Source organism: Hesperophylax consimilis, chromosome 12 (genome assembly GCF_061612785.1).
Source record: "Hesperophylax consimilis isolate HC1 chromosome 12, BYU_Hcon_1.0, whole genome shotgun sequence".
Lineage (NCBI taxonomy): Eukaryota > Metazoa > Arthropoda > Insecta > Trichoptera > Limnephilidae > Hesperophylax > Hesperophylax consimilis.
Window position 1 is genome coordinate 5,248,988 of NC_142847.1, and position 19,701 is coordinate 5,268,688.

Below are 19,701 nucleotides of genomic sequence, written 5' to 3' on the forward strand. Positions count from 1 at the left end.
ATTTTCAAGTTCCTTTTAAGTTCTGTTTTTATTTCAGTTCTGTCAAGCAACTAGCCTATAATGATAAATGTAATAACAGAAATTGAATAGGACTTTCACCCTGCTCAGAACAGATATTGTCTAGTGATTCGGGTAGCGCACATGATTTGTAAATAAGCATTTATGTTAAAAAACGACCGGGTTACCGGCAATAAAAAAATAAAACTTTCACAGAACTCGAATATGATCCTTTTAATGAATTGTTTGGTGCAATACTTCTAAAAGAATCTACCAATTTAATCAAATCGCATTTTGCCTGTTTACCGTTCTACTTTGGCCCGGCCTTTTTAACGATTGGACCCTTTTGACAGGTGAACCCGGAGACAGGTCTGATCGACTACGACAAGCTGGCGGAGACAGCAAAGCTCTTCAAGCCTCGTCTGATCATCGCCGGCATCAGCTGTTACTCGCGCTGCCTAGACTACAAGAGGTTCCGACAGATTGCCGACGCAAACGGAGCTTTCTTGCTGTCGGACATGGCTCACATTTCTGGACTGGTGGCCGCTGGTAAATATAATATACAGACATATGGGAAATAATAAATGATAACAATAATTTACTCGGGAGCATATGTCATCATCGGAGTCTGATAGTTGTTTATTTATTTGTTGTTCAGGTATAATCCCCAGTCCGTTTGAGTACAGCGACGTGGTGAGCACCACCACCCACAAGACCCTGCGGGGCCCCCGCGCCGGAGTCATCTTCTTCAGGAAGGGTGTGCGCTCCGTCAAGGCCAACGGGGAGAAGGTAATTACAATTCCATTTTTTTTATTTAAGGGCAATATAAAGTAAAGTAAAAATGATACAATATTAAGTAAAAAAAGATATAAAGTGATGTAGTTTGTTCTCAGTCCTTCTCACTAAGTATTCCTGTTCCGAGGCGGACTGTCGTTTGTTGTATTTGTGTTGATCATGATTTCCTCATCTTCTAAGTTGTTGGTTCCCACAAAATATAAAATAAATTAAGCAAAAAGTATTTATGTTTGTTGTCTGTAGGTTGCGTTGGGGTTACTTCATAAATTTAATGATTTCCTCATCTTCATGTTTAGTTAGCCATAATTTGATGTCTTTTTTAAACTTTTCTATATCCATGGTGTTTTTAATTTCAATATGAAGGGCATTTTATAATTTTATAGCATGGAAATAGTGGTTCTTCTGGCCGAAAGATGTATTTAATTTTGGAATGTTTAGTAGATTTGAGGATTTCGTTCTTTGAGGATTTCCTATTACACTACATAATAACATGTATGAGAATCTATTTAGATAGGTATTCTATCCCCATTTACATTTCGTTTTTGCTTATTCTCTAAAATTTAATTGTAATGTCTAAGGGTAAACTTAAAATCATTGATAAAATGCCCGTTCATAGATGTCACTAATTTAATTATTTTAAGAAAAAACACTTTTTGCAGGTTATGCTTTAAAATATTAAGATGAATTGTTTGGTTGCACTTATACATAAATACATATGTAATATGAATATGGATAAATAGTTATTATTTATCTTTGAAGAAGAAAATAATACTAATAAATCTAAACAAAACATCAACACACAGAAAATAAGATAACGGTCACAACAAGGAATCGAACCCAGGTTCTCTTGTCTTACCGGGACTGGCATCTTAACCACTCGACCATTAGGACCTATTTATTAAACGTCATATTTGTCGATCTCATCTATCTTGCAGATAATTTTTCCCATATTTTTGGCAGCTACCTTTTTAAACAATTACAAAGTTTCTAATGAAATTGGTTTGTAACCTAGATAGAGTCTCCGATAAACAAATCCGATTTTTATTTACATGGGACACCTATTGAAGTTTTTTTAAAGTATAAATGAATGGAACAACTTATTTTGAAGGTATACCCATCAATGTAATATATCTGATTCATAATATTGTGACCTTTATCTTTCTATTTTCTGTGTCTTGTTCTGTTTAATATTTAGTTTAGATTTATTAGTATTATCTTCTTCTTGAATGATATATTATATTGATGGGTAATATGGGTATATATAACCTTAAAAATAAGTTAAAGAAAAAGTTGTTCCTAGTTATTATTTAATTAGTGGAAGCAACAGATTACAGTGCGAATAGGTAGTTGGTACAAACAGTTTTTTTGTGAAATTTTTACTGGTTTAAAAAGGTGTCATGTTTTCGCTTGGGAGAAGACTCCATTTTGTTAACTTATTTAGACAGTTACTAGAATACAGGACTAACCGAAACATCTTAAAACAACAATAATGAATCCTGGTGACTGGTAAAATGGTCAAGTCGAGATGGCAGTATAGTAACTGAGCGTATAAGAGTAAGATAACCCCACCGTCGGTGTCCAAATCGTAGGCACGGTGGACTATTGTATTTGACATATGAACACTGGTGAATTATAGTAGTTATCTGTTAACGAGTGGCGCACTACCGACAGATTAGTAGTGGACTAGAGGTGTGCCTAATATAACGTTAACAGGTATGGATAACATAGTATCTTCAAATAATGGCATACCTGTTACTCTAGTACCGCATAACATAGTATTGAATAACTTCCCGTTATTTTATAAGTCGACTAGTCGACCGTTCTGACATGGAACGGTTGACTTGTAAAATAACTGAATAACTAAATAATTCGAATAACGAATAACGAACGGAACGGAATAACAAAATTATGAAATAATGTTAACTTCTTGGAACTTGAAAGTTCCAGATTCTAAGAAGGTAAGAACGTAATTCGGGTAATTCCCGATCACCGAAGATATACGAAGTATTGTTTGATAATTTTGTTATTCCGTTCCTCTCGTTAGTGGCATTATTTACTTATTCAATTATTTATTATTTAGAATCAGTATCCATCGGTCAGCCCTAGTAGTTGGTTATCGGTGATTAAAGTGCTTATTTCGTTCTACCGTTTTTTTAAATTACAAGTTTGTGAAAACGTACTGTTGTGATATTTTGAATATAGAGAGGACTGGAAAGCAATATAGACATTATTTTAGTGTTCGTTGTTCGCTTGTGGAGATTTAATTAGTTTTTTTCTTGACTTCGCGTATATTTAAGATGTCGAATAGAAAATCGAGTGAAGTGTGGAACTTTTTTGAAGTTGAAGGGTGTGAAACTGAAAAAATTGCCAAGTGTAACTTATGCAAACAAAAACTATCTTACAAATCGACTGTTTCAAATCTCAAAAAACATTTACAATCGAAACATCTCGTGGTAATACGAGGAGAGACGAGGAATAGGAATGTGGAACATTCCTCAACTTCAACAGCAACTTCGACAGGATCTCTACCTCTGCAGCAGCCAAGTTCTTCAGACACTCCTGTACCTGTTGATCTGGTTAGTGATCTTCCCGCTCAGCTGGTTCCACTTGCGGGATCTTCAACTTCAGCAGGTTCGGTGCCTTCAGCGATGACGACGGCAGTAACACACTTTTTTAAAAGCCCGCGTGTTACAATGGATGGGTTTGTTTCAAAAAGAATGGATGCGACCCAGAAGAAAAGGTTGGATGAAGTTTTGATGAAACTCTTCACATTAGACTTTCAACCATTTACGATTGTAGAAGATGCTGGCTTCAGAGAATTGATAAAACATTTGAATCCGAGCTATACATTACCGAATCGTAAACATTTGTCCACGGTTTTGTTACCGGCGATGTATAAAAAATGTTATAATGAAGTGAAAGAAAGATTCCAGAATATCCAATCGGTGTCGGTGTGCCTGACTACAGATTGCTGGACCAATTCCGCAACTACCGACGGATACATTGCAGTCACGGCGCATTATTTGGATGAGGAGTTTTGTATGCGCTCGATATTATTAGAATGTGCCCCATTAACTGGTTCGCACACTAGCCAGAATTTAGCGAGTGTGGATCGGATAATGAATGCCTGGAACATACGTAAAAAAGTTCTCATTATTATTTCGGACAACGCGTCAAACATCAAATCGGCTATAAAAAATGAATTAGGGATGAAACACTTTGGCTGTTTTGCGCATACCCTTAACCTTGCCGTAAAATCAGGGCTGGAATTGGAGTGCATTTCAAACGTTATTGGAAAAGTTAAAAGAATTGTTACACATTTTAAAAGGAGCCTTAAAGCTACTGAACAGCTTTTAAAGTGCCAATTGCAACTTGGCGACAAAGAGCCATAAAAATTATTGCAGGACATCGCGACAAGATGGAATTCAACATATTTGATGTTGCAACGGTTCGTACTTTTAGAAAATGCTGTACGGAGTTCGATAGCAGTACTAGATGCAGATCTACTGACTTTGTCCACCGAGGAATGGAAGATATGCAGAGACTTATGCCTGGTATTAAAACCATTTTTACAAGCGACAATGCAAGTAAGTGGAGAAAATTATGTTACGGGAGCACTAGTGATTGTCGTCAATAGGACACTAAATTCAGTTTGTAATAAACTAATTTTAAAGGAAGACCTCCACGCGAGTGTGTGCACATTAACAAAAAATCTTTTGCATCAATATAAATTAAGAGTTGAAAATATTGAGCACAGCGTATCCTTCGCGATGTGCACATTTCTTGACCCTCGTTTTAAATTACACGTTTTTACCAATAGGACTGTGGCTGATAAAATAAAGAAATCGGTCATAGAAGTGGACATGAACATAATAAATTCAAAAAAAAAAGAATGCCCAGAAACTCCAACAAATGCCCCGGAAAATGAAGAACATGAAGATGACCCTTACTCAATTCTTCAAGACTTACAGGCCGTTTTTGCAGATGTACAACCAGCGCACAACATATCTGCGCAGGCTAAGGCAATTGCCGAAGTCCAGAGTTACATCAATGATAAAGTCTAGCCCCTAAAAGAAAAACCTTCAGATTGGTGGAAAATTCACCAATACATTTATCCAACTCTGGCAGAAATTTACAGAACAAAGTGTTCAATCCTAGCAACGTCTGTTCCTTGCTAACGAATGTTCTCCAAAGCTGGAAATATTCTTACCAATAGAAGAACGAGGTTGGGGACTAGGAAAGTTCAGCAATTAATGTTTCTGAACGTTAACAGCGAAACCAACAAAAAGTAAATGAAAATATTTTTATAAGTTATTACAACTAGTTAGTAAAATAACACTGTTTAACAAAATAATTTTAATTTTTTTATGTTTAATGCGATTTCACGGCCTTTTGTGTTTCAATTTTTTTATTTAGATGTTTTAAACAAACGTCAGACTTTTCAATTTTTTTTACTGATGTCGTATTATGTTTTTGTGAGTTCAAGGCCTTCATTTGCCATGATTTATTTGTACATGCACTGTCATATATTATGATAATTTAGTTAAACAAATATCAGACTTATTATTCCCTGTTTACAAGGCCTTGTTAAAAGTTTGGTTGGTTTAGATACTAATACTTGGGAAAGACATACATTATATTTTATCGAGGTCTCCCCACAATAGTTTGAATTGTTCTGAATGTTTAGGAATATTTAGGTGCATTTACATTATGTTCCAGGAATTTATATTTTTCATTACTATTATGTTACAAATATTATGAGTGGTTAAGTGTTTTGACATTATAATATAAAATAAAACGTTTTTGCTTTTATTTTCTACCAAATGCCAAATTCACCAATTAGTGTCAATATGTTGTCCCGTGTAATTGTTATTTAATGTGAAAGGTTGATGGCATAAATAAACCGATCAGTTGATGGGCAGGTACTGAAACATTACATACTTCCAATGGAATTTCTGACTGTTGTCAGGCTATGATTTATTTGAAAACTACTTTATATAATGTCAAAGGCAGTAAATATTGCCATATAATATTGTCGGAATTTCCCATCTTAATTGCTAAGGTATTTTTCGCCACCCGATTTCCAGTAATATTGCTAACAATAATACAATTGTTTGCCAATATATAAACGATTTATGTATTATTTATATTTGGGAAATAACAAACATAAATATTATATTGTTGTGTAAAAATATTTTATGGTTGGTATTTCCAGAGTTGTGTCCCATTGAAAGTTAATTTGATCGTCCGTTATAATTGTTTTCTAGGAATCAAGTAACTTTCAAGCTTAAATGTGTGTAGTAACAAGTATGTTACCTTCATGTATCTCCTTTGAGAAATGTATAGTTCTTATTTATTACGTCGTCTTATGTACAGCAGTTGCGTGAAATTTCACTGCAAGTGCAATTTATCATAATTTTACAACACATTTACCTTACATACTTCAATGGAGCGATTTTTGCCATATTTTGATACTATTTTAAATGTCTCGGATTGATTTGTGGCTTTGAGAATAAATTCTGTAAAAAAATTAAAAAGTTTATGATTTTTTAATAGCTAAATCCTAAAAATATGTGATAAAAATATATGATAAAATATAGTTGGATTCATTGCCTAGATATCAATTTAATCAGTTTTGTGTGTCTCCATATTCAAATTCGGCCGTAAGATATTTTTAATGTGGAATGAACTTTTTTCGCGCAGGAATGTCAAGCAATCAAGGAGAATATTTTTTATTTCTGTAATCGCTCCAGTGGTAAAAATATATATTTTTTATTTGTGGTATTTATTCAAAATTAATTCAACAATTTTATGTACTTCATAATGTATATGCAACCTAACTGTCACTAGAAAAGTGCAAAGCAATAAAAATCATCAAATTATAAACATTATTTATTTTATGCTCCTCTCCTGCCCTAATATGAATATAACATATTATAACATTTCATTATCGACTCAGCCGCTCGGCCCCAGCAACGAATAACGGTGCCGTTCGTTATTACGTATCTACAAGCTTATCCAAATTCTTGGAATACTATGTTATTAAATAACAGGTATGATACTATGTTATTGGGTTGGGGTGTTATTTGTTATAATATTAGGTATCGGAAAAGAACCGTTATTCACACCTCTATAATGGACAAATGTGTCTGGTTTCCACCCAGATTATACATAACCCGCGAAATTTTGTCTTTTTCTTTAGGTATTTTTTGCGCTGGCGCTACTCTCTGTCTGGGCGAAAATAAAGGTCTCGCGTGAATTTCTTTAATTTGTTTTAAATCGCTATATCTTCGAAAATAATTCCAATATTTTAATAAAAATTTCTACATAGTAATATAAAAGTACTAAACAAAAATCGAATATTATTTGAAATGCAACTCTATTAACCTTGTAATATGTTCATTACGGTCCGCCTATCGGTATTTGTCCATACCTGCTTTCTTTAAATACGCCCGAAATCTCTCGCTGGCTTGCACATAGGAATTGAGTGGGGCGGAACAGAGATAAAGATTCGAATCAGGTTTCACGGTCATAAAAACTCTCATTCCAGGAATTTAATTATTACAATAACAAATAATATACTATCCTTTTGTTGAAATACCGATGTAAACGAAATAAGATAAATATAAAAAGGAGGCTTGCATTACGATTCGATAACTATGTACATATAGTCGGGACCTTTACAAAGAGATTGGTATATAATATTCATATAAAAACATTGAATAATTCTGTCTTTTCTGCCATTGAAATGAGGTCGGCGCAAAAGGTAGAACTACCCTTCCCGGCGTTAAGCATCAATCGGCCGAAAGGGTAGAACCACCTTTCCCAGCCAAAGTGTGTTAGTAAAAAAAATCATCCACACAGCATCCTCAAAGATACATACGCTCTGAAGAAAATGATTTTCCTCAGGGCTTCCTATGTGGATGTTAATGTTTATTTTTGTTTTGTTCAGGTGATGTACGATCTGGAGACTAAAATCAACCAAGCCGTGTTCCCTGGGCTGCAGGGCGGGCCGCATAACCATGCCATCGCCGGTATTGCCACGGCCATGAAGCTAGCCGCCACTCCGGAATTCAAGGAGTACCAGACACAGGTTACCTTCTTATATTGAACGTGTTTCTTCACTTTCGCCCATGAAAAATGGGTAAAATTGATGCAGAAAGAGTGTATTACAATCATATATGGTGGAAAGCCTATGACCCATTATTAGCATGAAACCGCAAACACAATAGTGTTGCCAGCATCGTTCACCCATACTACTGCAAATCACATTTCAATATCATATAGAGATGGTTTGTAGCACTTCATTGAGAATGCTGGGCTTTGGTCTACAAACTGGAAGAAAAAACATTGCTTGCATATAATATGCAATACAACAAGCGTACACAATACTAATATTGTGTAACAGAACGTTTTCTGGTAGCATGTTGTATATTTTTGTGGCAAAATATCTTAGTCGACTAATGTTGCTAATTTGTTTTCAGGTTGTAAACAATGCCAAACGCCTCTGTTCGGGGCTCGTGTCCCGAGGATACAAAATAGCCACTGGGGGCACTGACGTTCACCTCGTCCTCATGGACCTCCGTCAGAACAAAATCTCCGGAGCCAAGGCTGAGAGGATCCTCGAGCTGATCAGCATCGCCTGCAACAAGAACACAGTGCCCGGAGACATGAGCGCTATGAACCCATCTGGAATTAGGCTCGGTAAGTAAATTTAAAGTATGCTATCCTAATAAAGCCCGCTGTCCAGAAGAGCTCTGATAGCTTCTTTAGCAGGCGGTACAAATTATTATCGACCTCGACCTTAAGGTTGCAATATTATTTATTATAGACCCAATCGACAGTCATGTCCATCTATCTATGTGTAGCCTTTTAAACTACTATCTAGTGCCATCTATGGATAATTTCTCAAATTACTCTCTAGGATATCACAGATACTAAGTTCGCCTGGAATAAACTGCCACATGATCTAACAGTGACAAAAGACTTGACAGAATTCATTCAGACCGAAACATTAAAGTCATCTCTTGAGTTTTGAGAAAGGATCCATAAAAGGATAACAGAATTGAAAACTTAATTTACATAGCAAGATTATCCCCCTTAGTACCTAAATTCACTTATATAATAACATTATTTTAAACACTGGTTTGCAAGGTAGATACTCTCAGTATCGCCTTGGTGAAAGACCACCATTCATAATACAATGTTGCTTGAAATGGACTACGCCGTGTTTAGTGACCAAATCTAAATGGCCACGTACTTCCCAACTTTCCACTTCAGCCTCACAACATACTTCACTTGGGGATGCCATAGTCTCATTGGCTCTGGTCAATTTAAAAACAGTGGGGGCATGCAAGTCCATAGAGGCTACAAAGCTGTGCATGCCGAAAATAGAAGGAAAATGAATCTGATAAATTTATAAAAGAAAAAATATTTTAATCTATTCTGCCGTCAAGTAAAAACATAGTTTTCTCGTAGAAGAAAATTTTATAAGTTTATTTATTATTTACAGGAACCCCAGCGCTGACCACCCGAGGAATGAAGGAGACGGACATTGACCGCGTCGTGGACTTCATTGACCTCGGCCTCAAGCTTGCCCTAGAGATTTCCGCCATTTCCGGTCCCAAGCTTGTTGACTACAACAACTGCCTGACCCAAAACGCAGAAGTCAAAGCCAAGGTGGAGAATCTCAAAGAGCAGGTGGAGAAATTCAGCAGGTCCTTTGCGATGCCCGGATATTCCGACTTCTAAATGAAGATTGGATATCTTTTTATGTCACCAAGTACTATATTATTTTGTAAGCTTCCATTTTTCATATTATTATATTTTTGTTTAGAAAAATAAAGTTTTTTTTTATGAATGTGTTGTTGTCTTTAGTACATTGGGGTTGAGTACTTTATATGAGATACTACAAATTTCGCATACAAAAATGTCCCACCACCCCATTTCAATGTTTGAGTACCCTCATACAAACTCGTTCTAAAATCATGTCTTACCCAACAGTATACAGCAAACTCGTAAATATTTTTTAATTCTATTTAAGCGACCGAGGGATGGATAAACTATTTACTGCAAAGGCCCATTTAAATATGCAGTGCCCGTAGAAACTAGTAGTGCAAGCGGGAAACTGGTGAATCTACATCACATCTAATTTTTTGGCAGCTAAAGGGTTAAAAAAAACTTTTGGAGTCTGGTGTATGCTTTGACGTATTCTAACCCCTCAGGCTGATTTGTTTCAGTTTCTCAGCGCCCCTGACATGATATCTCACAAAAGCGGCGCTATACAAATTGTCCAATAAATTAATTAATGAATAGAAATTGTTGTACGGCATGGTGAGTATGTTGTAACAATGAAGTGAGGTGGCATTATTGCCACATTTTATAATACATTTGTCTAGTAAAATATATGTTTTTTCATTATCAGTAATTTTAGTCTGGTGCTTAGATGAAAAAACTTAGGTGAGCTATTTTTAAAACTTTTTATGTTTGATTTCAAAATTTAAATATTTCCAAAATTATAAAACAGGGCTTTTATTATTTGGCTCATTTCCAAGGGTCACAGGAGTCAAATTCAATAAAGGTAACACTATCTTATAAGCAAGACTTGTGGCTTCAACAATAGTGGATAATTATATCTGACATTGGGGGGTCAGTCTTGCATATGTTTACACCACTGACACAAACAACAACCCTAATAGATAGAAAACTTATAAATAATAACAAGGAACTAAATCGTAGTATCACATATTGTACAAAGGTAGATTGTCTCAACTGCGGGGGCAAATCACATTTTTTGTAGATAGCATCGCTGCAATTACAGCAGTAATGCACACAATTCTAACAAGGAACAACTTCTGTCTTCACAAGAGGGGTGAAATGCTCCAAAATAAGTTGGCTCCGTGGATCAATGTCTGGATCATTATCCTGCTCTTGTCGGTTTATGTCAGGTGGCGGTTCTCTGATAAATTGAAAATGCTCATCTTTCATCCTCATGGCCAGATTATGTAGGATAGCACATGCCACTATAACGACTCCGGTGCGTTCTACAGATAACGTTACTCGCTTCCGCAGTACAGGAAACCTACTCTTTAGGACATCAATACATCTTTCTACAACATTTCTGCTGAGAATATGCGCTTCATTGTAAAGGTTTTCCGCTGGGGTTTTTGTTTGTTCCAGAGGTGTGAACAGATAAGGCTGACTTTGATAGTCGATATCACCCAACAAAATACTATTGTCGAACTCGCCAGCTTCAAATCTCGCCTTAATCAGAGAATTGTCGAACACGGTCTGGTCGATGGTGGATCCCGGCCACCGGGCAACAATGTCTCTGATGATCAAGTTGGCATCGCAGATGAGTTGCACATTCATGGAGAGAACCCCTTCTTTGTTACGGTATCGCTCCACATCCCCTCCATCTGAAACGTGGAAAGTAGTTTCAGCACACATTTCCAATTGGGCAAATATATATTGTGTAAGTACATAGCACATAGCGAGGAAGCTTCTCCGTCTAATCTATAAACACAAGAGTTGCCAATAGATTTGCAACACAACGCCACAAATTGTGCGCTAACAACTTGTCATACTGAAGTGTTGTGGATGAAGAAGTAAATGTGTGTTTACATTATTTTCTAAGTCTTCATAACACATTACAGTACTCTCTCAGAAATCAGCCACTCAATTATCCGACAGCTACTATAATCTGCCGTTATTTTTACTAGTTGAAAACACAAAATCAAGGCTCTGTAATTCGCCAATATTCGTACTCCGCTGCGTGCCTGGACTCCATTTACCATTAGCCAATTTACCAGTCACCAGGGTTCATTACTGTTGTTTTAGGACATTTCTGTCAGTCCTCTGTGTATTCCATCAACTGTCGCATGGCTTTCTGTTTGAATAAGTTTACAAAATGAAGTTTTGTCGGAAGCGTAAACATGACACCTTAACTTTAAACAAAAAAAATAGAAATTTTACAATAAATCGATAGCGGTGTTTGTTTTCTTTTACGAAATACCTGTTTACTCTAGAGTATTTTAGGGAGATATTTCTCCCAGCCTGACACAGACTCGTTAAAGTCATGCTATCTCATTTTGTATTATGGTGAGATATATGATTTAAACATTATTAGAAAGAGAGAATACCATGGTTTATATTTACGTTTAAAAGTTTACCATAGATGCTACAGAAAAATTAGAAAAAATTCTGTGAAACAACATTTACCATTTGAAAAATATTTATCAAGGTTTGCAAATTTATAATCCCTTTATTTAATTAAACATGTTTTTTAGTTTCATCAAAGTGGTAATTACAGTTTAGACGATAAAAACTACCAGGAAGCGACTTTAAAATCTATGTTTGCATTTAATATTTTTAATTGTATATGTCGATTTATAGTAATACTAAATCTGAAAGAATCTTCCATCTGCTTTCAAAAACAGTGCTTTATTTTGCAAAAATATTTAAAATTGAACGTCAAGCGGAAATATTTAATGACATGATTTTGTGGAGGTCTAAAGGGTTAATTTTAAACATATTTTGTATGCACTATAATCTGTCGCTTTCGCTAATGACTTTTTGGGGTGGCAGATAAGTGAGACAGTACTGAATTATATACTATAAACTACAATACTTCTATGATTATTATGACTATTATCATTGTAATATTATACTGTAGTTATGGTATAGAAATAGCATACTTCTTGGTGATATTCCAACATGAGTACAGTCTACAGCTCCTATGACCCTCGGGAAACCAGCCAAGTTATAGAATCCCTGTTTTAAAGGAGCCAGATCCGTGGGGAAGCAAATGAAGGCAGGTCGTAGCCCTCCTAAAGCCTCGCAAACGTCTTTTATAAAACGGCAAGCGGACGCTCTACTAACGCCAACAAAATCTCCGGTAGACGTTAAATATGAACCGGTAGCAAAATACCTCAACGTCAACAGTAATCTTACCATTGTTGGTACAGCATTATTCCTAAAACAATAAAAAATATATATTACATTGTGTATGTATGTTACTTATAAACAGGAATATACACAGTGTTAAGGGACATGCTTTACTTACTTTAACCAGTGATTCCTGACAATATTTGGAGAAAAAAATGTTGGTCTACGGTGACATTGTGATGATATATTTTTTTTCAAATTTTTTATTTTAAATTTCTTCCATGTGTCGTCACTGGTCACTCAGGCAAGTAACCGGCCAACCCCTCACATAGACCCTAGCTGTCCAATACCTACTGATACTGATACATACTGATATGTATGTTTTAATATGAAAAAAAAAAATGAAAAATTTCGCGGAGACCAAAATTTATTTTAAATTTTTTAGTGTAAATAATGTCAGGAATCACTGGTTTAAGTTAAGTAAGTCTATTACATCCATTACCACCCTTTACCCTGTATGTTATAAAAAGGGGCTTCATCACAAAACCATTCAATAAACCTTTTACACTTGAACTACTATAATATAGTTTATATTATATGGGATATGTAAGGTCTCATCTCAAGTCATTTGGAATCCTTAATACCAAACTTATATTAACCGAATTTAAAAATTTAAAAATAAATTTAAAAATGTCGTTGCCCTGAACGCAACACTAGATTGAATACCTTATTCAAATACAGCCACAATTTTTTTCTCCTCTTTCCATAAATTACACTTTGTTTCAATAATTACTACAAGAAACAACTATTTACATGCACGAAACAGGTTACTAGGCCCTTAGTTAGGGTAAATTATGTAATTTATGCGTATTTAGATTGAAACGAAACTTTCGCAAGTGTCACTCCATAAAAAAAGTCCAAAATGGCGGCAAAGGGATCGTTTTATTGAAATTTGATTTAATAAAAATGGAGTCATAATGCATCTTTCACCATAGATCCTGACAAAATTCATTGTTTATTGTAGTAATTAAGTTGAAACATAAGTGTAATTTGCTTCATTTGTGCCTATTAAAAGTGCGGCGGTTAGGGAAATATTTACCTAAACATCAACTGCACAATGCAGTTCAAAAATAAAGAAGAGAGGTAGGTACGGTAGGTACTTGATATAACATAAGATACAAACTTGATTAGAAATTAAATAAAATTAAAATAAACAAAGATATAGGTACATGTAAGCACAAAATTAAAGAAGTAATTTAAAAAAAAAACTAAATTTGTTGAAAAGTTTTAAATTTGAAACGTGTGCCTACTAGGCATACTGAATATTCGGTGCTATATTTTGAAAGCGTATTTACATACCGAGTGGTCTTCGAACAGATTGTTTCCTTGATTATTTCGTGAATTTTAATTACAGCTTTTTTTGTTAAGCGAAATCTTAATCTGAATTCGACATCATCCAAAACTTCTAAATAATTCACTCTAGCTCTGAAAACACGTTTTTTTCGCATTTCCGCTCTTCTATTCTCGTCATGTTCCTGGGCATCGGATATAATATTGAAATCTTCTATCACTTCCATAATAATATTAATGATACGATAAATATTATGAAAAACTAAGACACTACCCTGCACCCCTAGCTGTCAGCTGTCAGCAAACTTTGGCGCCAATTCAGTATAGCCATGTTAAAAATAGAAACTCCCTAGAAATGCTGAAAAATGCGGCAAACTCCCTGGATTTAAAGGCACGTTAATATTTTCGAAAAAATTATGATACTTATATATAATATAATAACTCGGTAGGTAAGTTGGGAGGGGTCAAAACAAATCCAAAATTGAACAAAACTAGGTACTGAAATCTTTTAATTTTTCGCATTGCTGGGGATTTTTGATAAATATTGCTCAGAATCTTCTAAAAGAGGTTCGAGAAAAAATCGACAATGATATCTCCCTATATTTCTCAAAAAAAATTGCAACAGATCTAATGCCGGCGCCAGACATGTGTTCAAATAAGTGAACACTTATTTGAAGACTTTGCTCACACATTTGGTCACTTATGTGTGTCTCTGCCAGATATGTGTTCAAAGATTTGATCACTTCTTTGAGCTCACAGTTTTCAAATAGACCTCACATAACATGGACGACGATTTGGTCGACACAGTTTGATTATATTATTATATGTAACCGTGCTAAGAATTTTGTATCAGGTGTTTGTATCGATTATTAATAAATTACATAAAGAATTATGTAGCAAAAATGATTATTTATTTACTTACCACAGCTTCAGTACAAATTGTCACACGGTACTCATATATACCCCCCATAAACGTATGGAGGGCATCAAATGCAAACCATGAAGGTTTGTAAATATCCTGAATACTAGATCCAGTTTTGGTAGATTCTTTTACTTTCTTCAAGTGAAGCCTAGAATTTAACGTGCCAAAAATGCTTAACATGTTACCCATTTATATAAAAAATTGCGATTCCACAAATAGATTGAGATATATGCTGAAACAATGGTTACTAAATAGAGATAGTTTATATTAATATAGGTGTGTTAATTGCAGTGGCGGCCGCTGCTCTAAAAAGGTGGTGGTTCACTGACAATCATAAAATAAAAATAAAACCTACACGTAACACACAAAACCAATATAAACACACATCACTCACAAACACACAAGATTATTTTCAATGTACTATTTTTTTTTAATTTTAAATATATTTTTATGTATTTTTAATTTTAAATGTTTAATTTTTCTCATTAAATGTATTATGTAGTTTATATTTTCATATTATAAAATGAAGGCCTCAGCACGGGCAAGCCACCCAGTGAGGCCTACATTACTGGAAAACTTGAATTGTAAAAAATATTGTACCTAATAAAATAAATAAAAATAAAAACAATATACACAAGCAAATGCTTTCAATGGAAGAGTAGTAAAAAAAACCCAAGATGTAAAATGAATTATGTACCATGTAAACTTATTATTAAAAATAAAAAATAATTCCAAAAAAAAAAAAAAAAAAAAAAAAAAATATGACAAAAAGATTATGGGTAAAAATAATTATTCCACCTACCTTATTTGTAGATAAGGTCTATTCTACGTTGTTTGTGAAGAGCAAAAACTTTCAATACTAAGTACAGATAAAGCATTCAAACGGTCTTGACTCATCGTGTTTCGCAAGAATGATTTAATTCGTTTTAGTATAGAAAAACACCTTTCGCTTTCCACAAATGTCATAGGTATTGTACATATTATTTTTAAAAGCTTCACACATTCCGAAAACGACTCGACTAAATTATTTTTATAAAAAAGTTGCAAGATTGCCACTGCACCATCGGCGTTAATAAACTGTTATTATTTCTTATATATTCGACACTGATTACACTCATTTTTATTTCTTATAAAGTTACAAATTAAAAGGATTAAGTTTAGTACTAAGCTTGATCAAATTACTCGATAAATCCTTACCAAAACAATGACAATAATTACGTCACGGCTCGCGATAACGACGCTAGTCGATTTGTGATCTATTGTCCAGTTGTCCACTATCGATGAAGTTCACCGGTAATAAGGTAAGTTGATCGGTTATCTTCGGCAATGATCGGGTTATGTCGGTGGCGTGTGTCACACGAAAATCAGCAAATTCCTGGTACAAATGGCTAGATTGACGAGCTTGCAGTGTTTTAAAAAATACATACAAAAACGTATTTTCGTCCGTTTGCAAATCTGTGCACACGGCGGATTCGAGCGCCGCGCAACGGCCATACTTTATACTTGGAGAGATTAAAATCGCTCTCCCTGATAATATTAATTGCATTGTATTGGTAAGTAATATTTTTAAGTGATTTTTATAGATTTTATAGTCTTCAGTAAGATATTATAAATTAATTTTAGCCATTACAATTTAGATAGTGCTGCACACGAACGCACTATGCGACCAGCCGCCACTGGTTAATTGTACAGTTATAGTAATAATATTATGTGTGTATGTATGTAATTGATCATTAACATCCTGTTGACAAACTGCTTTATTGAAGTTTAACGGGATTGTAGCTTGAAAACCAATAAAAAAAAATAAAAAAAGCAATCTCTGTACTGGGTTAGTAAAGTGTTTCTTTTGCGCTTTAATTCCTCGATAGCGCAAGGTATTGAGAAATTCCGTTGAATACGGCTCCAGGCGTCATTAATGTTATTTCTGTTTTTATGCCCTTTTCGTTTTGGGTCCCATATGTCAGGCTCTCCTTGTAATAATTCAATGAATTCAAACACGCCCTCATTGTTCCACCCCATCGCTAGTTCGCTTGGTTATGAGTTTTTTGTGTACGCACGCGGCACGACAACTCTCTACGGCGACGCTCACGCTACTGGCCTTCGCGCCTGTGTGGCAGGTTTGCAAACATTTTGACTTTGATCCCTTTGATGTGCGCCAAGAAACCGACACGGAACGGCAAAGCGCACTTAAGTGCGCAAATAAGTGAACACAGTATCAAATGCCCGTGCCACACATGTGAACACTTATGTGAACACTTCTTTGAACACATGTCTGGCGCCGGCATAATGCCAAAATGTTTGCATGCCTGCCACACTGCGGGAAGCCCAGTAGCGCTTATTTATTTATTATTCAATTTATCTGGCTCTATGGTACCAAACTGGCTGAAAATTTAGAATCGTTATAAGAATAATGGTTAAAATTTAAAAAGTCACAAAATATGCATAAAGTTTCATTTTAGGAAAATTCATCATTTCTATGGGCACTGATTTCAGACTTGAGTTCGAACTTTAAAAGTCAATTTTTCTCTCTATATGGTACCGAACAGGCTGAAAATTCGGAATCGTTATAAGAATCATTGTCCAAATCGAAATCAGTCTCAAAATCTGCATAAGGTAGCATTTCTGGAAAATTTATCATTACTATGGGCACTTTAACAGACTTGGTTTCGAACATTAAAAGCCATTTTTTCTGGCTCTATGGAATCGAACAGGCTGAAATTTCGGAATCGTGATGAGAATCGCTAATCGTTTTGGCTGTTTTTATTTATTTATTTGCACGTGTAATATATAATTACTAGGACATAAATAATATAAGCAAACTGTGTCGACCAAATCGTCGTCCATGTTATGTGAGGTCTATTTGAAAACTGTGAGCTCAAAGAAGTGATCAAATCTTTGAACACATATCTGGCAGAGACACACATAAGTGACCAAATGTGAGAGCAAAGTCTTCAAATAAGTGTTCACTTATTTGAACACATGTCTGGCGCCGGCATAAGAATCAGCAAAAATCGGCGTTGCGTGTGCATGTTTGTTTCATCCTGGGGAGGGGGGAGGCAGAGTATTTCAGAGAGAAAAAAAAATCCATAGAGGGGGAGGGGTGGCTAGTGTCTCAGAGGAAAATTCCTCCATTTCATTTTTTGGGATCCTGGGTGTCGTGAGGACATCAGAAATTTCGTATCCTGGGGGCGGTTTACTAAAAAATTTCGTCTACAAATACAAGATTTTCTGCTTTTTCGCTTTTCCCTTAAAAAGTTTTTCTCCCCTTGATATAGGGAAATTTCCCTAGACATGCCATCACTACGGCTGACCCTGTATAAATCACAACTTGCCCCACGGTTGAAATTGGCAACGACCTTGGTAGGAAGGAGGAAACACACGAGCCAGCAAGTAATTCCACAGCCGAACTGCGAAATTACTAAAGTATATATATTTTTTTAATATGAAGATTTCATACTAAAATTAATTTTTAAACTTACACTTTTTGCTTATCCCGCCAAAACAAAGCTAAGCACGTATTATCGGTATTCCTACGAAGGACACGTCGCGGCAGTACGTGTACCAACGTGTATTCGCCAGCGGGGGGAGTGGTTTATTTATGCCAGCGAGGTGCATGATTTCATACTTATTAATTTTTACGAAATAATTCTTCAATATAGGTATAATTCTGGGATATAGGTAATTTTGGACGCGATCGCGCTCGACTCGCTCTCGTTTGATTAACTTTAATAATGTTTTTATAAAAATTTCCCGACCCGTTATCCGAACAATTTTCCGATCAAAAATTATTAAATATTTCCAAAAGAATTTTTTTCAGATAAATAAAAAATTCCCAACACTTAACATCCCCAAACTTCACATAATATCAAAAGGAAAAATGTTTTTATAAAATTTTCCAAACCCATTTTCTGAGTGATTTTATAATTTTCACGAAAAATTTCATAACATGGAAATTTTCAAACTTCACATAATATCAAAAAGGTGTCTTTAAAAAATTTCCCGACCTATTTTCCGACCATTGTCCCCATAAGAATTTTTTCCAGAAAAATAAAGTTTTCCAAGATCAAAAACATGAAAATTTAAAAACATCGAATAACAAAATTTTCTTGCATTATCTTAAATTGTCTTACCAAACAAATATGTCAAATGTAAAAAATAAATATTGAAAAGAAAAAATCTAACTTATGAACCCAACTTCATGTACGATTATATTCCTGTCACGGTTTTTTGTCCCGGTGAGTTTGCTGCCATTTTTGGAATTGGTCCCTTTCTGCTTTTATAAATTTCTAAAATTTGAGTTGTACCTATCAATAAAAAATATGTTTTATATGTAAATGTTAATCTTTAAATTTTAGAGCTTTCAAACAGATTTGGTCGAAAAACACGATGCACAATTTTAGTGAGCAATCGAAATAAACCTAATGCTGTAAGACACCGCACAGAAAAGTTCCACGCTGAACTGCGATGGAAACCGTTACCTTATTATATATATAATTATATTATATAACGTTATATACCTATTATATTATAGAACGAACTTAATTTTCTGAGCAGGACCTGCAGCACTCGGTTTATGTCGATTGTTTACCGACCCGTGGGATAACGAGCTTAGTACAATTTAGTTTGAACTGCTAATTAGTCATACAACATACGTATATTATCGTTTAAATTATATGTTAAAAATGGTAAATGCGATAAGCGATCCGATTTCTGACATATAAACATAAACCACGCACGTCCAACTCCAGTAC

At 34.9% G+C, this 19,701-nt stretch overlaps 1 protein-coding gene across 4 annotated transcripts in view; it reads left to right on the plus strand.

The window, feature by feature from the left end:
- Shmt (serine hydroxymethyl transferase) overlaps positions 1 to 9,652 on the plus strand; it is a 31,946-nt gene extending 22,294 nt beyond the window's left edge. For all 4 annotated transcript variants that reach the window (XM_089638069.1, XM_089638072.1, XM_089638070.1 and 1 more), the window contains exons 5-9: positions 351 to 546; positions 656 to 786; positions 7,745 to 7,885; positions 8,277 to 8,496; positions 9,305 to 9,652. In XM_089638069.1, coding sequence (XP_089494195.1) covers positions 351 to 546; positions 656 to 786; positions 7,745 to 7,885; positions 8,277 to 8,496; positions 9,305 to 9,543 — 927 coding nt within the window. In that variant the 3' untranslated portion in view covers positions 9,544 to 9,652. The remainder of the gene's footprint in view (positions 1 to 350; positions 547 to 655; positions 787 to 7,744; positions 7,886 to 8,276; positions 8,497 to 9,304) is intronic.
- The last annotated feature ends 10,049 nt before the right edge of the window (positions 9,653 to 19,701 follow it).